Genomic DNA, 21,267 nt, shown 5'->3' on the forward strand with positions numbered 1-21,267 from the left:
AAATAACACTAAGAAAAAATTGCTGCCATTAATTCCACAAAATAAAGAAACAAAAAACTGCTTGAATTTGAAACATCTACAACAATCCCCCACATGTTTCAAATTATGAAACAAAACAGAACAAGAAAAGAAACAAAAGTAATACAAAGGTTGCATAACCATGAAAAGTCATGCAAAGGGTGACAATACCTTTCAGTTTGAATTGCACTTAGAGAATGTGTGCTATGAGCTACAAGAACTTGGTGAGTTTTATAATCTTTAACTAGCCTCTTTTAATGTAACTCTATAAACACACAACTCACATGACATTTCTCAATACAAGGCTCCTGTGGGTTAGTACGAATAGGTCATGCACCATACCTGAATTTTTATGAATTCTTTAGAAAGTTTTAGCCAACTAAACTTTCATAGGAAGCGGCCCCACTTCCGCACTCATATTGATGAATCCATCAAGTGTGTAACTACAACTAAACATACCACCTAACAAAGGCTATGGATTCATTAAGAGATAAACTCATCCTCACAATCGTTGTAGTTGCACTATTCCAACACCATAGGGATGAACAAAACAAAAAAGTAGGGCTCAGCAAACTCCTCAATTACTTGTTATCACCCATTAAACCTTATTCATGGGATCTCCAATCACATAGGTTGGGTTGCCATCATTAGTAGTTTATGTTAAGGGCTTAAGACCCATCCCCCTCAATGTTTCTTTTACTAGCTTTCAAGCTAGTCGCTTTGTCAAAGGATCAGCTAAATCTCTCTTAACTCACTTAACTCAAAAAAAATTATTCCAAGTGAGATTAATTCTCTCACTATCTTATGTTTTAGTTGTATATGCCTACTCTTGCCATAGGTTTTATTATTTGCTCGAGCTAATGCTGCTAGGCAATCACAACGTATAGACAAACTTTATGCTTAGCACAATCTACCTTATAACCTTCAGGTTGTTTTATATAAATTTCTTCCTCTAGATCACCATTCAAGAACGCAGTTTTTACATCCATCTAGTGTATATGTAGGTTATATATAGAAGCTAGGGCAATTAAAACTCTAAGTATCAAAGACATCTTCTCCTCCTTTTTGGTTTTATCCTTCGGCTATTAGTATAGTTTTAAAATTATCAATACTATCATCTGGTGTCAACTTCTTTTTGAATACCCATTTACATCCTATTATTTTATGTCCAGGTTGTAAATCTACAAGATTCCATTTGTTTTTTATTTTTAGAGATTCTAATTCTTCTTCAATTGCTTCTTTCCAAAACATAGCCTCTAGAGAAGATACAGCTTGTTGATATGTAAATGGATCATCTTCAACTAGAAAATTTGTTACAAAGTTAGATTCAAAAGTTGTTTCCTTTCTACTTCTTTTACTTTTCCTAGGTTCAGGATTTTTTACATTGTTGTCAACAATTTCTTTTCCATGAGATGTTTTATCTATTGTTTTGTCTACTATTTCTTCTTCATGTTTTAAAGGAAAAATGTTCTCAAAAAATTCTGCATCTTGTGCTTCTATTATTGTATTCAGTTCTAACACATTATTATCAGATCTGGTAATTAAGAATCTAAGCACTATTTTGAGCATATCCTATAAATAAATTGTTACTAGTTTTAAGACCAATTTTCCTTTTCTTTTCTTCTTTCAAACCTACTTTAGTTAAACGCCCCCACAGTTTCAAATATTTTAGATTGGGTTTATAGTCATTCCATAATTCATAATGTGTTTTATCACTTTTCTTAGGTGGTATTCTATTGAGTATGTGATTAGCAGATAGAATAGCTTCCCCCCACATATTAGAAGGCAAACCGGAGCTAACATTACATTCATCATATCTTTCAATGTCCTTTTTTTCCTTTCAACTATACTATTATGTTCAGGTGTATAAGGACGTATTACTTCATGTTTTATTCCATTTTATTCACAAAATTCACGTAAAAATTTTGATTCATATTCTCCACCTCAATTTGTTCTTAATCTTTTAACTTTTCTATGTTTTTGATTTTCCACTTCTATTTTAAACTTAATAAAAGCATCTTTAGCTTCATCTTTTGATTTTAATAAATAAACTACTATATATCTTGAGAAGTCATCAACAAAGGTTATGTAATATTTTTTACTACCTCTACTCGTTTGACTTTTAAAATCTCCTAAGTCACTATGGATGAGTTCTAATAATTGTGTACTTCTAGTTGTCACAGATTTATAAGGTTTTTTCAGTAAATTTAGAGTTAGCTAAGCTTGTCATTAGGCCTAGATCCCCCATTCTTTTAACAAGAGCAAAGTTTATATGTCCTAATCTATCATGCCAAAGATCTGAAGAATCAACTAAATAAGCACTAACTTCTTTATTCTACCATTAATAACAGTCAAGATGAACAATCCATTACTAAAGTAACCGTACCTAGGAAGACACGATTACGAGTCAAGATCAATTTGTCTAGCTCAAAAACCAATTTTATGCCAACCTTATTGAGGATAGATCCCAAAAATTAAGTTTCTCCTAATATCTAGTACATGGTGTACATCAATCAATCTTGAGGTTTTTCTAGAGGTAAGCTTAAGGTTCACAATACCCTTTCCTAGCACAAGTGAGGATTGGGCATTACCCTTAAATACTGATTCCCCATCAACCTTCTTATATATGTTGAAAAGATTACAATCACTGCATATATGTTTGGTGGCACCAGCATCCACTACCCAAACACGTGGATTTTCCCCAAAATTCACCTTGGATACCACAATAGCGATCATCTCAACTTCTACTATATTGGCTTAAGGATTATTCCTATGGAAAAACCTACATTGAGGTGCATGATGTCCAGGTTTACCACAAACATAACAGTTACCTCGTCTCTTCTTTATGTTGGAGTTGTATCTTAGTCGATTGTCAAAATGGTTGTTATTCCTATTGTCTCCTCACTTGTTGATTTGGTTGTGCAGTCAGTTGTTCGTTTGGTTGTTTCCTCTGGCATTGAACCTTCTATTGTTGTAGCTCCCCTAGCTTGTTTCCCAATTTTGAAGTTCCCCCTAGAGAGCTTGGTCATCTTCCACCATGTTTCCCTTTCACATTACTTCATTATTCTAAATTGTCATTTTTCTATTAGCTTCTTCTATCCTTAGGTAGACGGCAAGTTGTTCTAAGTTCATATCCTTCTTGTGGATCAAAGTTCCCTTGGTCTCTTTCTAGGATGGTGGCAATTTATCAATCAGGGAATTGTATGAAATACATCATTTACTTCTATTCCCCCTGCCAACATAATGTGCAACAATTTTTGAAATTCTCAAATTTGGAGATCTATTGTTTTTTCATCTGTCATCTCGTAGCGCAGCAATTTGCTGCAAGCAAATTTCTTGGTTCCAGCATCTTTTGTGATGTTGTTCTTGTTGAAGATTTCCCATATTTCCTTAGCAGTGTCATTCTTATTGTAAACATCATAAAACTCATTCATCTAAAGTATTGAGAATGTAATTCTTGCACCTCTTATGATCTTCCTCCCACTTTAGTATGATGTGGTTATATTTTCCTTCTAGTTGAGGCCAGGGTGCATGGTCTTAAATTTCCATGAAATTGTTGAAATTTCCATCAAAAGTTCTGGTTTCTATGACCCTCGAAATTGAAATGGCAGTCGATTTTCATCTTGCATAATTTCCATTGAAATCTCAACAATCATCCTAAATTTATCGAAATCTCTAAATTTTAGCAAAACTTGTCAAAATTTGAACTATGCAATGAAATTTCCTCAGAACTCAAATGAGAGATTTAGGAGTAAAGTGAAATTTCTATCTTAATATATTTTATTTATTTTTATCGAAACAAAAAAGTATTACAAGTGCTTTTGAATTATATGAAAAAATAAATTTGCAATAGCATTTTATTTAACCATTAATGTATAAATTATCTTTATTTGTGTAATAAATAATATTTAAATGATTTATGAATTTCGATCGTATTAACTGATTCACTAAATATGTTTAATGTACATTATCTTACACATATGTTTTATGCACATATTATATTACAACTTCTCCTCCTTAGACACGGCATAGATATATTTACTTGTAATATATTAGTCCTAAAACTTACATTATTACGTCTATTAATCATTTCTAAAACTTCATAAAAGAATTTCATGCTTTACTACTAATTTTCATTATTTTTTTAAATTGAAATCGAAATTTTGTACTTTTGGAGCTTTGAAATTTGAATCAAAATCGAAATTTAAGACCTTGTCGGGTTGTTTCTAGAGCATAGACCACTAACAGTGTTTTCAAGGCAAAATAATTTTTTTCTTTCCAACGCTTGTAATTGATCCCATCAAACAATTCCACATGAGTGGGATCAGCTAGTAGTTTCTCCAGTGTAGGATTGAAGGCGGCCATTTCGGTTTTAAGATTGTAAGAAATTTATATGTTATAAAAAAAATAATAGCTAAATTAAATTAGTAATACAATTACAATAAAGAAGTTTAGGCATGATAGGACCACTGTCCTTAAAATCAATTTTGCGCCTACAAAGAAAATCTCTCGGTGCAAATAGTCAGTGTGCATGGTCTCTAGGATTACTCAACTAGGCCCAAGTTTGTGTACACTCACAAACTCTAGATCTTTAGGAGCTATAGTATGCAGTTACCCAATGTACAGGAAAGGGAAAAAAAACAAGGATAAGATGATAGAAGGAAGAAAAAAAGGATATCTACTGGAGATTACTATTGGATGATGGAGAGAATAAGTACATAAGAAAGAGAAGAGATATGTTTCTTTGGTTGTGTTTTGGAAAGGGCAGGAGGTAACCTTTTTGTGGGATTTCCATTTCCATAGATATCTGAATGATAGCGAGTTGGAAGAGCTTTTGTCTTTGTTGAGTATTTTGGAGGGTGGTTGTCTTTTCTATGGGGAGAATGTGAGGGAATGAGTGATTCTCGAGGAGAATCTTCTTGCAATTCTTTGAGTTTTTAATCTGGTTGCAGATGTCTTTTTCATTCTACGATAGAATTTGGAAGGCTAGAATTTCCCTCTAAAATTAAGGCTTTTATTTGGAGGGTTGTTTTTAATAGAGTTCACACTAACAATCTATTGCAGAGTAAGAGGCCTCCTATTGCAGAGTAGGAGGCCTCCTATGGCACTATCTCTAGATGTGTATGTTCTTCGTTTTGATAATCCCGAATCTGCCTCTCATTTGTTTATGCATTATTCTTTCTCTTGGAGGAGTTGGAACAAGCTTTTTGCTTATTGGGGAAAGTTGGGTTTGTCCAGAGTTGGTGGAGGATATGCTGCTACTTTTTTGGGGTTCAGGAACATACACGGATGCCGTATGGAGATGTGGGCTGCATGTTGCATTGTGGGGTATATTTGGGTGGAAGGAGCACTAGGCACTTTTTAGATGACATCTTGGGTTCTGGTTTGGGATAAGATTCAATAGTTAGCTTCTTTATGGGCTCTGGCTGCTGGTTGTTTCAAAGAAATGTGTTTTGAAGATGTTCAACATGATTGGTTTACTGAGTTGAATTAACTATTTTGTTTTTGTACTTTAGTTTTCTGTTTTGGGGAGAAATTCCTCATTCTCCTATTTTGTACATTCTCACTATTAATATACTTATTCTTTTCAATCTGCAATGACTTTAATATCCAAATCCCAAACAAATGTTAAACATGAGAAAAGGGTAAAATTGAAATTGAGAAACACAACTAAAATGTAAGAATTAAAATAAATTTTATAGAACCAGCTGTTATTATATGGATGAGAACATTGGGCAACTAAGAAATAACATATCCAAAATGTAAAAGTTTCTGAAAGGAGGATGCTAAGGTGGATGAGTATAGATCATTAAAAGATAAATTAAAGAGTGTAATATGTTTGCAATAAGTTAGGAATAGCACCAAAGATAAGATAATGGAGGGGTGGCTGAGAATATAGGCTAAATAGTGCACCAGTTAGGAGTGAGCTAACTAGTGAGCTAGTTAGTGTTAGTGACAGTAGAACGGATGGGAGTAGACCCAAATAAATTGGAATGAGATAATAAGGATCGAATTGTGGAAGGAAATTGCCAAGATCTTCTAAATTGGCAGAAAAATGATTCGTGTAGCTGACACACCTAGTGAGACTAAAGGCCTGGTTTGGGGTGGATTCGAAGTATATAGTATTCAGGGCAGATTTGGGATATCAGGTCAAGATTTGGGGTGGTAGTCGAAGAGCTGGTGGGAGGCAGGGCTCCGAATGATTCAGGAATAGAATGTTATTTTTGCATTGAGACAAACCCAGGGCAGTTGGTGGGAGGTGAGATAATTATTTGGGAGAGTCCTGGTAATGACCATCCTTGCCCTTCCACCTGCCCTGTTTAAACACCAAGCAATAAACACAGGCAACAAGACTAGAACCCAGGACCTCCTGGTAACCAGCTCTTATACTATGCGACGACCACTTTGCCGGAAAGCTCAATCTGTTAGGTTGTGGGGAAACAATGTATATCAAGCTTTAACAACGTCCATTGATATATCAAATTATATGGCACCCAAGTTTTCCCAGTGGCGAGTTGTCACTTGTCAACATACCAATGTAGAAGATTCAAGAAAATGACTAGAAGATGAGATCTAAAGGAAAAAATTCAATATGATATTGCACGTGAAACATTGTCTATAATTCTCAGGGTTTCATATATTTAGAATGATGTGTGTATATCAATATCCTGCCTAGCCTTAAGACTAGAAGTTTAACATGCTGGTGTTAGAACCATGATTTTGTTACTGACCACTGATAATTGGGATACAGAGCTCTTAGTTAATACCCAAGTTAACAAATCCTTGATCCCAACTGCTTAGGTCAGCTACACAAATCCTCATTAACCATGCAGCCATAGTGGTAACCATGCTGATTATTGTCTTGCCCAATTTTTCTGATCTATTGTTTGTTAGATATGGCTGCCACCTTTTAATTATATAACCTGTTCATGTAACCTTTTGTTGTCCTTTTCAGACTAATTGAAGCCAAGGCTGTTGTATTCGAGTGTGGCCCAAAATGTGGCTGTGGACCTGGTTGTGTCAATAGAACATCTCAGAGGGGGTTAAAGCACCGACTTGAGGTTGTGCAATGATTGCTAATGATGACATTCACTCTCTTTTATAGCTCTATTATGCGTTTTGAATTTGATATGCATGTAATAAATGTCAACAGGTTTTCCGTACTCCAAGAAAAGGGTGGGCTGTTAGATCTTGGGATTACATTCCATCTGGTGCACCAGTTTGTGAGTACACAGGAGTACTGACAAGGACAGATGAGTTAAATGCTGATACTGATAACAATTATATTTTTGACATTGATTGCTTACAAACGATGAAGGGGCTTGATGGACGAGAGGTACTGCTATAAAACCTTCTCATTCTTACCTGAAATGATTGAGTTGCTTCTTTCTTTTAGTTCTTAATTTTGATTCAGTGCAGTTATGTTTTTTTCTTCCTAACTAATAGTATTTGAGTCCTTCTTCGGGGCCCAACTAAGTGCATGATGCACCTTGCAATGGAGATTGTGGACATTATTGGTAGCTTTCACATAAGTTTTTTCTTCTGTCATTGTTTTTCAGAACTCTAAATGTTGTGGCAGTTCGTGCAGTCATTCCATGAATACTTAATATGCAACTGTTATTCTAGATCTGCTTGAGGCATGAGGGATAAAACTAAACTGGAAGCTATTTGCGTAAAAATGTCAGTTTTTTTTATGATAAGAGCATGGATTTGGCTGGTTTAGTGCCAACAACATGCAAGTAGAAGTGATAGTAATGATTAACTTGTCTAAATATTAGATGATTTTTATGATAACTATTTCACGAACTATGCCATGTGTGTTCTAAAAGTCTGAAGGTATCAATCCCCAGGGAAAAAAAAAAATCACATGCCACTTAGTTTTCCTCATGATTTCTAAAACCCGGACTAGTGACAAACCTGGTGAAGCCTTTAGGTCAGTCTGAAACAGACCAGTGGGTCAAACTGGTGATAATAGAGTTATAAATAAATAAATATTCATATGGAAAAATGATGATAATTATTATTAGAAATCAAACAAATATTTAATAATAATGGGAAAGGATTTGTTTTAATTTAAATTTTTTAAATGATATAAAAATTTGACTCATTCATATTGAATAGGAATAAGGGGAGAGGTTTGATTCTAGTTGAAAATTTATTAACGTAGGAGAGTTTAAATTTTTTATTACAATCTTTTAGTATATGCTTGCATGTAAGTTTATTCTTATATATGTGTGAGATAACAACAACAACAACAACAACAAAACCAAGCCTTAGTCCCACTAAGTGGAGTCGGCTATATGAATCATTTTCCGCCAATTTATGCGATCATGGATCATTTCTTTTGATAGATTCAAGGATATTAAATCCTTACTCACTATCTCCTACCAAGTTATTTTAGGTCTACCCCTACCCCTTCTACTGCCCCCACAGTAACTAAATCATTCTTCCTCACAGGTGCACTATAAGGCCTACGTTGTAAGTGTCCATACCATGTGAGTCGTCCCTTCCTTATCTTATCTTTTATAGGAGTTACACCTAACTTACCACGAAAATGTTCATTCCTTAATTTATCTTTCAATGTTATACCACTCATCCATCTAAGCATTCTCATCTCGGCAACTTTTATTTTTTAGATATTATGTTTCTTCGTCGCCTAACATTCCGATCCATATAGCATAGCTAATCTTAGAGCTGTCCTATAAAACTTTCCTTTCAATTTTAAGGGTATTCTATGATCACATAGCACACTTGAAGCACTTCTCAATTTTAACCAACCTACTTTAACTCTATGCATTACATCATCTTCAATTTCTCCTTCAGCTTGTATAATAGATCCAAGGTATCGAAAACTATAAGTGCTATTTATTTATTGACCAAAGTATCACCAAATTACTGCAGGCACATTAGCAAGGAAGTTCTCCTTCCAGGAGGTCCTGGGTTCAATGCTCATCGCTTAGGAAACACACAACTTCTGGGAGCCTGAAGTGTTGATGCCGGGCACATGTTAGATGCCGACACCTGCCCGATACTCTCTGACACATTTTGAAATTTTTATTTTTTATTTTTTTGGACATTACCTGGACCGGAAAAGTGACCATTTTCAGTCCAACTGGGTCAGATCAGCTGGCCCAGTCCAGGTTCTAAAACTACAGTTTTCCTGTTTGCTAGTGCTGGTTATATCAATTACTGCATCTCTTTGGATCAGGATGCATTAATTTGACAGTAGCCAATTATCCTGTCACTCTAATTTCATTCTTGATGTACAACACTTTGCACAATAAGCGTGGTTTAAAGCTTCATAATTTTACACGTGTTAAAGTGAAAATGAATGGTTAAACATCTTAAGATCCAATTCTTTTGAGGTGACTGCTCTAAATTTGTCATTTGTCTAGGAGATTACCACAGAAGTTACAAAAGCCTGTGATAGGGTCTTTCAAGAGGTTAGCGTATAATCTTTCTTGACTTAGAAAAAGCCTGTGATAGGGTCTTTCAAGAGGTTAGCGTGGTGTGTTTTAAAAAAGATATGGGTAACCAACAGCTATATATATGTAATCAGCATGTTTGATGATCAGTTGATTTAATAATGAGTCTAGGACTACTGGAGGAGAGACTATTTTGATTCTCATCACAATAGGTTTACATCAAGTCGACATGAAGGGTGAGTTTGACCCCTCTTTTTTGAGAATGAACTTTTCTCTTTGAAAGTAAGAGTTGCATCAATTCGTTGCAACCATAGTTACTAGAAAAAACACTAACAACCTTGCAAACCACATATTGGTATAAAAGTTCTGAAACATGGTACATTTTCATTCCAGAATGCTAAATCTATCGGTGCAAAGTTTTAGTTCAATATTTTGCACGTAACATAACCTTTTGTTTGTTAAAAGTGGGGAACCATTGCATATTTAAGTCTATTTCTATCATTATTAAAACAACAACAGCAAGCCTTAAATCCCACTAGGTGGGGTCGGTTACATGAATCCTTTTTCATCAATTCACCCAATCTAGAGCATTTTTCTCTATTAGATTAAGGGCTATTAAAATCCTTCCCCAACTACCTTATTTCAAGTAATTCTAGGTCTATCCCTACCCCTTTTCATGCCGAAAACCATAACTAACTCACTCCTCCTCACAGGTGCTACTCTACGAGGCTTGCATTTTAATTGCCCAAACCATCTAAGTCACCCCTCGCTTATCTTGTTTTCAGCTGGTGCTATGCCTAAGTTTTTGCAGATATGTTCATTTCTTACTTTATTTTTAATGTTAAACCAATTACCCACCTTAGCATACGCATCTCAGCAACTTTCATTCATTGTATATGTTGTTTCTCAGTTGCCCAGCATTATGAACCATAAAGCATAGCTAGCCTTATAGCCGTCGTATAAAACTTTCCTTTTAATTTTAGGCGTATTCTACGATCACACAACACACCTGACGCACTCCTCCATTTTACCCAACCTGTCTTAATTCTATATACTACATCTTCTTCGATTTCCCCTTCACCTTGCATAATAGATCCAAGATATCGAAATTTTTCAGTGTGATTAATCTCTTAATTATCCACTTTAATCTTCTCTCTATTGCTACTCCTTACATTATTACATTTCATATATTCAGTCTTATTCATAATAATTCTAAACCCTTTAGACTCTAATGTGGCTTTCCAAAGTTCTAGCTTAAATTCCACTCCACTCCTACTATCATCAATAAACATGATATCATCTACAAACAACATATACCAAGGGATCTCATCTTAGATATTCCTAGTAATTTCATCAATTACTAAAGAAAAAAAGATAAGGACTCAAAGTATAACCTTGATGATAATCTATTGAGATTGGGAACTCTCTAAACTCTCCCCTTCTACGGTCCTAACGTTAGTCACTACTCTATCATACATATCCTTAATGACCTCCGAATATCTACTGCAAACTCCCTTCTTTTCTAGTGCCCACCAAAGCACTTCCCTAGGTACTATCATAATCTTTTTCTAGATCAAGAAAAACCATATGCAAGTACTTTTCCTAAACTTTTCCATTAAACTTTTTAAAAAATAAATAGCTTCTATTGTTGATCTCCCAAATCCCACGCATAAACCAAATTGATTTTTTGAAATCTTCGATTCTAATCTTATTCTATGTTCAATTACCCTTTCCCATGATTTCATCGTATGGCTCATAATCTTAATTCCATGATAGTTATTATAGTTTTGAATGTCAACTTTGTTGTTATACAAAGATACTATCACACTTTTCCTCTATCCAACTAAATTATTCCTATCCCCTAAACATTTCCAAACTTCAATTGGTATTTTATTTGGTCCTATAAATTTCCCTACTTTTCATTTTTTTTAATGTCATCTTAACTTCAAGGACTCTAATTTTATGAACAAATCTCCTATTTTTAATCTTCTCTTCATTTGTCACTTCCAAGTTCAATCTTTCATTTTGGTTTTCATTGAACAACTTAACAAAGTATCTTCGCCACCTTTGTTTTATGTCTTATTCTCTAATTAAGACATCTATTCCACAATAAAAAAATCTCTTCTGCATTTAGAAACACCTCGAAGTCCTCTCCAAAATATGCAAGTGCCACCACATTTTTTTCACCAATATATATATTTAAGTAGACACCTAACATTCTACAGTTTAGTGTGTATACCGTACCAAGATCCCATTCCTGTTCCACGTACCAGAACCTTCCATGTTCTAGGTAATATTACTTTCAATTCATTTGGTAAATAGCTTTATGAGCCAACTTTTAGCTTTCTAAAGAGCTTTTAAAAGATAAAAGTTGGCCTCTTCTTGAAAGTTTGCCCACATTTATACTCAGACATGCTTTCACTAATAGTCATAAATAAATACGTACATAAATGCATGCATGCATACACAGTTACATAGTTACATACGCACAACCTCCTTGTTGGGGCTGCATCTATTGCAACTGTGATGTGTACTATGCACTCTTGCATTTAGTTGGACTTATTTATTTTTGAGGAGTTGTACTTATTTGGTGAGTTAGTATGTATCACATTATGTTTTATGGACAGTCTTGCATTCGGCCCATGTAATATGTATTATCATGTACCTTTCATGTAGTTGCACTTGTTTCTTACTTTGAGTTGTGTCTGTTTTATGGATGTACTTTTCTGGGATAATGTACCTGTTTGATGAGTTTATTTGCCTCACTTTATGAAATTGTGGTTTTTTTCTTTTTTTTTAATTTGTTTCTTATAAAGTTCCTTTTTTATTTTCAGGTAATTGCTTTCAAAAAAGAAAGGGGGGAAGGGGCTAAAGAGTTTTTTGTTAATTTTAGATTTGCTTTTATTAGCGGGGAATCATGGTTTCAAGTTTTGGGGCAATTTTTGGTTCTTAGTAATTGCAATGAATCAGCCGCAAGTACATCCTTGAATGAGGCTTAGTTGTTGGAATAAGGATCATGACTGTTCAATTATTGAGATTTTGCTGTTGATGAAAAATACACGTTCTTTTTGCTTCGATTTCATTCAATAGTTTTTCATCCTTGGTACACTGAGTTTTTATTAATCTGCTTTTTCCATAACAGAGGCGATTGCGAGATGTATCTATGCCTTTAAGTAATCATTTGGAAAAGCCTGATGATCAGAAATCTGAATGCGTGCCAGAGTTTTGCATTGATGCAGGCTCCATTGGAAATATTGCCAGGTTTATTAATCACAGCTGTGAGCCAAATCTTTTTGTTCAATGTGTTCTGAGCTCACACCAAGATTTCAAACTTGCTCGAGTTATGCTTTTTGCTGCTGACAATATACCTCCTATGCAGGTAACTACATAGTCCTCTGTCTATCTCTCTCTGTGTTTTAACTATCCATATTTACTGGATCTAAATATTGTGGGGATAGCCTCAACAAGCAGCTTTAGAATTGGAAGTTTAAAACCTTGCAAAGCAATGATCCTCATGAGACTGCCCCGAGAGGAAGGGCACCCTCGACTTTAGTGATGGAGGAATAACTATACCATGTGGGATTAGTTTGGCCATGGTAGTAAGCTGGGAGAAGCACCCCCAAACAGTACACCTAAGAAGTGCCAACATTGACATGTGACACAAACAAAACACAATGTAGACATGGAATTGCGATACTCTCCCCCCCCCCCCCCCCCCCAAAAAAAAAAAAACAGAAGTAACATCGATAAACATGATGACAATGCGGGCATATCGAAGAGTATTTCTATTTCCATTTTGGCTATAAACTACGTATAAATATTAGATGAATTATAGACAAGAGGAGCATATTCGACAATGCGTGTGTGTGTGTGTATTTGTATGACATAAATGGTAATCCACTGATCAAGTATGTAGTATAACAACTGAGCAATTCAATATAATTTTTTTTTCATAAATAAAAATAAAAAATAATGTTCCTATAGTGGTGTAGTTGTGTGGGTGTTAAGCGATGATCCTATTTGGACATAAAGGTCCCAAAGTCATTCTCAATTCTCTTAGTTACATCCCTAATGTGATTTCCCAAATGCTATTCAACTACATCCAAACAAGAAGGGTGTGAGACAGAGAGCAGAGGCAGTACAGTTGAAAGGTTTGCCACACTCTGAAAAGGGATGAGAGAGAGAGAGAGAGAGACTTTTATGGACTGTTGAAGCAGATGAGCTTTGCTGATTGCAGAGAAGAGATTTTGCTGCAGTTACGCTGTGGCCGGAGGTGTGCTCGTGTGGCAATCCAAGCTGATTGAAGCAGAGTGGATGGGGTTTGTCCTGGGAAAAGAGCTCCAAACTACTTGAATGCAAAGGGATCTGTGTTTTATAAATCCCTCCCCTAAATATAGCATTTTGAACCCAGACATGTGACCTCTTGGCCATGTTCAGACTTGTCTGAGGCATGTCTTGAGAAAAAAGTACTCTTTAAATTTTCTGACGTGTCTTGAAAAAATGTCTTACATGCCTAGTCCTGTGTTTCGGACCAGGAAGTTCTAGTCCCAGATTGGGATTTGTATGAATTTGGATATAATGCAATTCTAAATTATATTGGGTTTTTTTAAAATTTACACAAATCCAAATCCAAAATTGAAATCCATTCCCTCAAACACAGGATAAGTGTGAGGAGCATATTCAATACAATTTTATATTATATTTTGTTCAAATCCACACAATACCCCAAGTCTATACTCCCAAATGCAGGGTATGAATGTATGATCTTGAAGTGTATGTGTTTCTTACATTAGAACCAATTACCCCCTCCCCTGCCTGCAGTATTCTGGCATTAGCCAGAAAGTTGTTCAGATTCACACAAATCCAAATCCAAACATGAAATACCATTCCCCTCCCGGGGCATCCTGTGTTGTGGCACTTGCCAAAAAGTTGCTTTTTGCATCGAGTCTTCTGGCACATCTTTTGTGGCACTTGGACCTGCATTGATGCTAATTTTGCAATACTGATTCTTTTGCTCTCTTATAGGAACTTGCATACGACTATGGCTATGCTCTTGATAGTGTCATGGGTCCTGATGGTAAAATTAAACAGATGGCATGCTACTGTGGTGCTTCAGATTGTCGGAATCGCTTATTCTAGCAGTGAATTCTCCACTTCTTCACATGTCCCTGACTACATCAATTACCTATGCATATCAGCCTTTCCCCCATTTTTGTTTTTGTGCATTCATTAACAGGTGTAATCTCTTCAATCATACACCATCTTTTCTTTTTGGGGGGAAAGGAGGGGAGGGTTGATATTTTGTTATACTGAATTGTGACAGGACAAAACTACATTTGGATTTACATTTTAAAGAAATGGAAATCAAACTGCATAGCTATTTTCTCTCAAAATCCAGTGCAATGCATCCATGATAATCAATACATATCGTCTCTTTAAGTAGTATGATAAATGTAATTGTCAAGAGAGACATACCCATTCTAATTTTTGTATTATTCTAACATTTTTCTTGCAGTTTTATTTTCATGAGTTCTTTTGTTCTTTTCAGTGTAATATTAGTTGGGATTTGAAATATCTATTCTTTTTGTCAAATACCAAATACTTGCCAATGAACTTAACATAAATTGATCAAGGTCGTCCCCATTCAAGTCAAGAGCTGTTGAGGAGATGTGTTCCTGCTCCGTAGAAGAAAATGTGGTAGATAAACTTGCTAGAAACTCTCACTGGTTTGATGATATTGTTGGAATGCGTGCCATTGAATTTAACGTTGCAAGTGATCAAATTAAGTAAAATTCCTATTTTTATAGGATGCTGTCCCAGATCAAGCAGTGTGGCAGGACAGATTCACGTACAGGGAGTTAAAAACATGTCAGTTTGATGTAACAGAGTTCCAAGTATGGACAAATGGTTTAGCATATGAACAGGGAAAAAAATTAATAAAAAGATAAATGAAGAATATACCTATGAGAATTAGCTAGTTAGAGCTTAGGAGTTTTACTGTATTGTCTGCAGGATCAACAAATAATGATTTGCTTTTTTATTTGTTCAAGTCACAAGGTGTTCTTCAAAGTTAAAAATAAAAAATAATAATAATAATGAAAGATTACAATATGCACATAAGTTGGAATAGGCGCTCTCCCAACAACCAATTATAATACAAGCTGCTCGCTTTGAACATAAGCATATGCATAACAAAAGAGAAGTTGGGATGCCCATTATAAATTCAACAGCCCATTTGGAAAATGAGCATGGGCGATAGGGCATGGCTTTTTGGGGAATCAGCAAATCTGAAAGTGAGGAACAAGGACAAAGGACGGCCGCAGGTGAGTCGTATATTTAGTGGCAATTTTTCCTCCTTTAAGGCTGGTTGGAAAAATGAAAGATGAGAAAGTTGTGTGTTGTGCATACAAACGTCAGAGGCAAGGGCAAGTAAGCAAAGCGAGCACTTTTGGCCAAAGACCAGGGCAAAATCCACCAACCACTAATCATATACACCCAGCAGCTGTTCCCTGCATTTCATCCTCTTGTCTTGGCTTTTCCTTCTATTTTATGCATGGCTATCGCATACCAGGCGCTACATGGTTACACACTATTCAGGTGTTTAGTGCTATCGGCAGCAACTCAGTTGCTCCTGTTGTCTTCTTTTGTTATTTTAAAAACTTGGCCAGGCTACACAACACTTGAACACAGCCAACATGGCAAAATAGAAATGCCAGTCTCACAAATTTGAAATTCCAGACTCAAACTACTGAACTGACATTATGTTCAGTTACAGAAGGAAACACTTGTCAAGCTATAGACTCATCAGACTCAAACCTGACCTTCGTCCTATACCGGCGGCCTCGTCTCTGTTCGTTAGCTTTGTCCATGGGAATTTCCAAGCTATCCTCCTCCATTGCAGAAACTTCACTTTCTTGGGCATCCCCAACTGCAATGCATATGGGCAATCCTTTTCTTTGCACCGACTCCTTTCCAATACCCTCTTGGTCTTGCTCAACCTCAGTACTACTTTTCACTGTTGTAGGATCACTTGCCTTCTTTCTAGGAGTAAAGGTAACCGATTTTGGAAGATCAACAGGAGTTTCATCCAGGTGCGAAACTCTGGCATTTGACCCCTTCATCGTATTAAGGAAATCCATATAGGCTTGCCTGTTAGATTTATCATCAATTTCACTTGATGAATCTAAAGTATAACATGTATAACTAGAAGGATTCCGCACATAATCCGGAATACTATGGTGTTGAAGCTCTCTGCATCCAATAGTCTCTCCTACTGAACTGGTTTCCATCTCAGTATCTTTTGCTCCTTCAGATTCTTCCTCAGAATTATTCTTACAGCCAGGGTCAAATCGGACGCGTTTTTCTGATTTTGCATGAGTCTGACTTTCCTTCCTCTTCAAAATTGATCTTGGATTCACACCATCTTCAGATGTTTTGACTTGAGTATCGGCAACAGCTGGCCCAGTTTTATCTGAAACTTGCAAAGTGGTGAAATTTTTTGCGGCTTCTGCATCTTCCTTGAGCCTACATTTTGCAGCCATGTGATTTGCACGTGGATCTCTAGGAGCATCCCCGAATGAATCAGGAAGCACTTTATAGGTATTCACATCGATACCATAATCATTAACATTGCTCATAAAAAGACGATCACCAGCCTTTTCCTTGCCAACAGCCACTTTGTCATATTCATCTTCTTCTTCCTGCATGAAAGACCAAGCAACACAATGGACATCAAAATGTCAAAATTTCAAGTCTCACCTTTGCAGACAAGGTCATAATTATTAGCAATACAAAGTACAACAAAATGCCACAATTATAAGACTTTTAAAAATACTCTCCTTGTAAAAAACAAGTGGAATAATTAATCAACAATTTCTATGCCTTTTTTGGCCTGTGCAACAACGGATCCTGCTACATACAAGTTAAAAGTCCATATTCAGGTTTATAAGCTCCCATAAAAAAGTTCAAATAAAGGACTAGCAAGTTGTAGCACCATGATAATGTTAGAATAACAGAAGTATTGACTTTCAAAATAACCAAGGTTATACCTTTGGATGGAAATTCAAATTAATGGGGAAGAAAGATAGAGAGAGGAAAAAAAAAAAACTTCAGCTCTCCCAAAACACATACACAAAGAAGGTGTCATGTAGGTTTAGCATGAGCTATGCACTAAATCATCTATGCGGTAAAAAAATTTCACAATATTTTTAGCAATGCATACATTAGAGGATGTAAAGGAGGAGATGTCAATAGTACCATATGGCATACGCTAATGCCCTAGGACATTTGATGTATGCTATAATTTGAATTCGTCTAGATTTTGTACATTTACTCGATGTTGTGCACTAGTAGGCTGTAAAGTGGGTTCTCAAGCTTTTGAAGGGTTTTGTAGACTTCAATATCTTCAGCTGAGGGTTATGCTAGTGCATACCATGGAAGATATTTGGAAACGGGACGTGCACAAATTACATCTTACTATAGGGAACGAACTTATTTGTTGAATATCCATGCTACAATTGGTTATTATATTATCTGCCATTGGGACAGAATGTATGCAACAGACGTAGAGGCTGCAGAGGAAACTTGGTTGTTCATCTACATTGTTCCCGTTAAATTGTCACGTGTCACCTACATAAATGAATCAGGACAATCATGCAAAAACAACACATATTTGAAGTACCAAGGTTCAGGAGTAATTCCTGCTTGTGAAATTTGCCTTCCTAAGGCGGGGACCACAGGGTACTAGGGAGAAAGGTTGTTAGAATCGAGACTCTAAGTGGGATCATTGGAGATGTCTGCAGGCCTGAATCGCAGAATCAAATTTATAAACATAAGATTCTACTTTCAATGTAAAATAAATATTACAAAATTGTATGTGAAACTTTATGACAAGTCTTAGGACTAAAAACTTGGCTAATAATTTAGTCAGTATAAGAAGTTAAAAATACAATTAAAAAAACAATAAAAAAAATAAGACAAATAAGACAAGCATGAAAAGGAGGAGGAGGTGAAAAACAGTGCTCATTGTTGAGTCTTTTCAAGAAGCAGATCTGTGTTGAAGAGGACTGAAGTGTTCTTGTTGAACACCAAAGTAGGAAGAGGACTGAGGACTGAGTTCTTGTTGAACCCCAAGAACTCTAGTTGTTGTACACCAATCATCAGATGGTAGGCTCTCTGGTTGTCAAACAAGAGAGAAATTCAAGTGTTGGGTTGCTGAACTTCAATGAGTAGAGGACTAAGGTGTCAAAACTCCAGGAAAGTCATGTGCAAATTATGCTGAATCTGTTCATTGAAGGGAGGCTGGGAGCTATCTTGTCCCAGCTTTTGAAGACTTTGGACCAAACATAAACCTTTTGGAGCCTTTGGGCCAATAGATACATGTATTGGGCCATATTATTGAAGCACCCAAAAAAAAAAATCTAATCCTAATATTGCAGTAAGATCCGTACAATTCTACGATTCTACCACGATTCTACTTGATTCTAATTTTGTTGGGACTTGGATGGTTTGGGTGAATATGGATCATAGAATCATAGGGTTATACTATTTGAATCACAATTTTAATAACCATGCTAGGGAGAATGCAACACATGTTGACAAAAATTGTTACTAAGTATTCCTTGCACTGCATGAACTTGATCCATGCAACATGTTGTTTATTGTGGAAGTACAGGTCAAAAAGTTAGGTATCAACAGGGTGGAGATTGTTTAATTTGTGATTCATATTCAAAGGGTAATCCACTTAAAGACTATGGACTATGGAGGGCCTCAAGCTTTCCCCAATGATGAAAGGCTGACCTTCACATTTGGGTGGAGGTGGCATAGATGCAGTGGCACAGGCACCCTCCAAAACACAATAAGATGTTTTTTTAGGCAAGAAACTGCGTCCTTATGTTCTTATATAAGAATATCTCATAGTTTGCACATAGAGCTATTTATACTTGTGGTCAAGGGGTCATTACTAGTTTTCATTGACAATGTAGTGTAGTTTTTTGCAATGGATAAAATTGATGTTTTTTCCTCTTGGTATTTTATTTTCTTCTAACAGGCTGTGTGCGCTTACGAGTCATATTCACAAGAAGTTTCTTTTATTATTTTATGCAGGATTTTTCTCCAATACTTTGATGATGTAATTCTAGTCAGGACCTAAATCTAATTTCACTCAACATCACAAACTGCAAATTAAAAGCCGTCTATAACATTCCAAAGTATAAATAACAAAAAACACTGGCATAATCGTGTCAAACAAGCAAATAATTCAACATCTCGTGAAGCAGAAAAAAGATTTTAGGAAACAGAACCATTTTTTTATCAGCTAAGTAACATAATCATGTCAAACAAGATAAATGAAAAAACGAAATCTTTTATAAATATTCAAAGACAAAAGAAATGGGAGCTACCTCGTTATCCAGAGTACAATCCAAGCCTATGGAAGACCGAATTTCCCACTCATCTTCGTCTTGGCGAGACTGACGAGGCCGGGGTTCATAACGATCATCGTCGCGGTCGTCGAGGTCCTGAAGGTCGTCCTCGAGCTCTTTGTGGAGATCTTGGGAACTCTTCTCGGGCACCGAATTTTGCTCGTTCGCGAAGAAACCGTAGGAGTTGGAAGGAAATAGGTTCGCGCTTGCTTCCGTCTCGGGGCTGCCTTTGTCTCGGTTCCATTCTCTCTTCTCGAGCTCATCGTCGGTGAGACACCAGAGAGAACGGAGAGACGATGATGAAGACGCCGAAGACGAAGATAAGGAGCCGAAGATTTTATCTACCCGAACTCTGAAGCTGTCTTCCATGATCGACGTGCAACAAACCCTAGGGATTTTGACTTTGAAGAAACCTTCGGGTGAGTACTCGCTCTCTCCAGAAGAATTTTCTACTCCTTTCTCACGTTAGGGCCAGGAGATAGATATATATATATATATATTTCTAAAAATAGATTGTAATAAGATGACACTATTGATAAATTTGCAAAATAAGTATAATATTTTTAAAAAATAACCCTTCTAATATAAAAATAAACATTCACCCCATGAAATTTATAAAATTCATTTGTTATTTATTTTATATTATATATATTTTAAAATAAATAAATTATGTTGCTATTTATTTTATGATAATATAAAAAATATTTTTTCTGTAGATCATTAAATTTTTGTCCTATAATTATTGCCCTATTCATATTTATAAAATAATTTTGAAATTTAACATATAATAATTCAATTTTAAAATAAGGACATTATTTGAAATTTTAAAAACGATATAGGCAGTCATTTTAGCTAAATTTGTTGTTACTTAAGAAATAATAATTCAATTATATTATCTTTGTCCTCTCCTAATAAAATATTGAAATACTCTACATCTCTTTTGGTAAAATTTTTAGCCAACTATGTCAAAATTATATGTATTTGATGCACCACGTCTATTAAGATTGTCTATCACCTTGATGGCAATTGATGATTTTCAATCAACATGCTTATTTAAAACAAATGATCAATCATTAGTCAAACTCAAGGTTACAATTGTTTGAGTTTCAATCATTCTTCTTTAACTAATCATCTGTAAACACTAAAGAGATACGGACAATTACAATAATGATAATAACAATGAGAGAATATGTTGCAGTCTAACTAAGATAGTCTCATTTAATCATGTTAGAATTGTCAGTCCAAAGGTTCCATTAACCTAATTTTAATGATAAAAACTATGTTAAGGACTAATGATTTTTGTGCTTAAGTTATTCTATAAGATTAAGTTATTACAATTGGAGAGAAGTTAAAGAATTTAGAGAAGACAATGAAGGCTTCAATTCTTATTTGTAATATTTATC

The 21,267-nt window shown here is 35.5% G+C and overlaps 2 protein-coding genes across 7 annotated transcripts in view; one reads left to right on the forward strand and one right to left on the reverse strand.

The window, feature by feature from the left end:
* Positions 1–14,836, forward strand: part of LOC131167720 (histone-lysine N-methyltransferase, H3 lysine-9 specific SUVH4) — a 176,118-nt gene extending 161,282 nt beyond the window's left edge. For 5 of the 6 annotated variants that reach the window (XM_058126575.1, XM_058126578.1, XM_058126576.1 and 2 more), the window contains 4 exons: positions 6,974–7,079; positions 7,172–7,354; positions 12,586–12,822; positions 14,469–14,836. In XM_058126575.1, coding sequence (XP_057982558.1) covers positions 6,974–7,079; positions 7,172–7,354; positions 12,586–12,822; positions 14,469–14,582 — 640 coding nt within the window. In that variant the 3' untranslated portion in view covers positions 14,583–14,836. Of the gene's footprint in view, positions 1–6,973; positions 7,080–7,171; positions 7,355–12,585; positions 12,823–13,680; positions 14,059–14,468 lie in introns of those variants that run through there. The other variant, XM_058126577.1, reaches the window with a different exon arrangement.
* A 1,207-nt stretch (positions 14,837–16,043) lies between these two features.
* LOC131167722 (uncharacterized) lies at positions 16,044–20,364 on the reverse strand. The gene is made up of 2 exons (XM_058126582.1): positions 19,844–20,364; positions 16,044–17,143 (listed from the first exon to the last, which is right to left on the reverse strand). Exons 1-2 carry the CDS (start codon positions 20,231–20,233, stop codon positions 16,232–16,234), a joined length of 1,302 nt encoding a protein of 433 aa, XP_057982565.1. The 5' UTR covers positions 20,234–20,364; the 3' UTR covers positions 16,044–16,231.
* Positions 20,365–21,267: the final 903 nt, after the last annotated feature.

This window comes from Malania oleifera, chromosome 11, assembly GCF_029873635.1.
Source record: "Malania oleifera isolate guangnan ecotype guangnan chromosome 11, ASM2987363v1, whole genome shotgun sequence".
Lineage (NCBI taxonomy): Eukaryota > Viridiplantae > Streptophyta > Magnoliopsida > Santalales > Ximeniaceae > Malania > Malania oleifera.

What these genes read in the sequence shown, in the direction of transcription:
- LOC131167722 (XM_058126582.1), bottom strand. Translation starts at nt 20,233, where the DNA reads ATGGAAGACAGCTTCAGAGTTCGGGTAGATAAAATCTTCGGCTCCTTA. An exon ending in ATTGTACTCTGGATAACGAG is followed by an intron (nt 17,144 to 19,843) that starts GTAGCTCCCATT and finishes TCTTTCATGCAG; the next exon opens with GAAGAAGAAGATGAATATGA.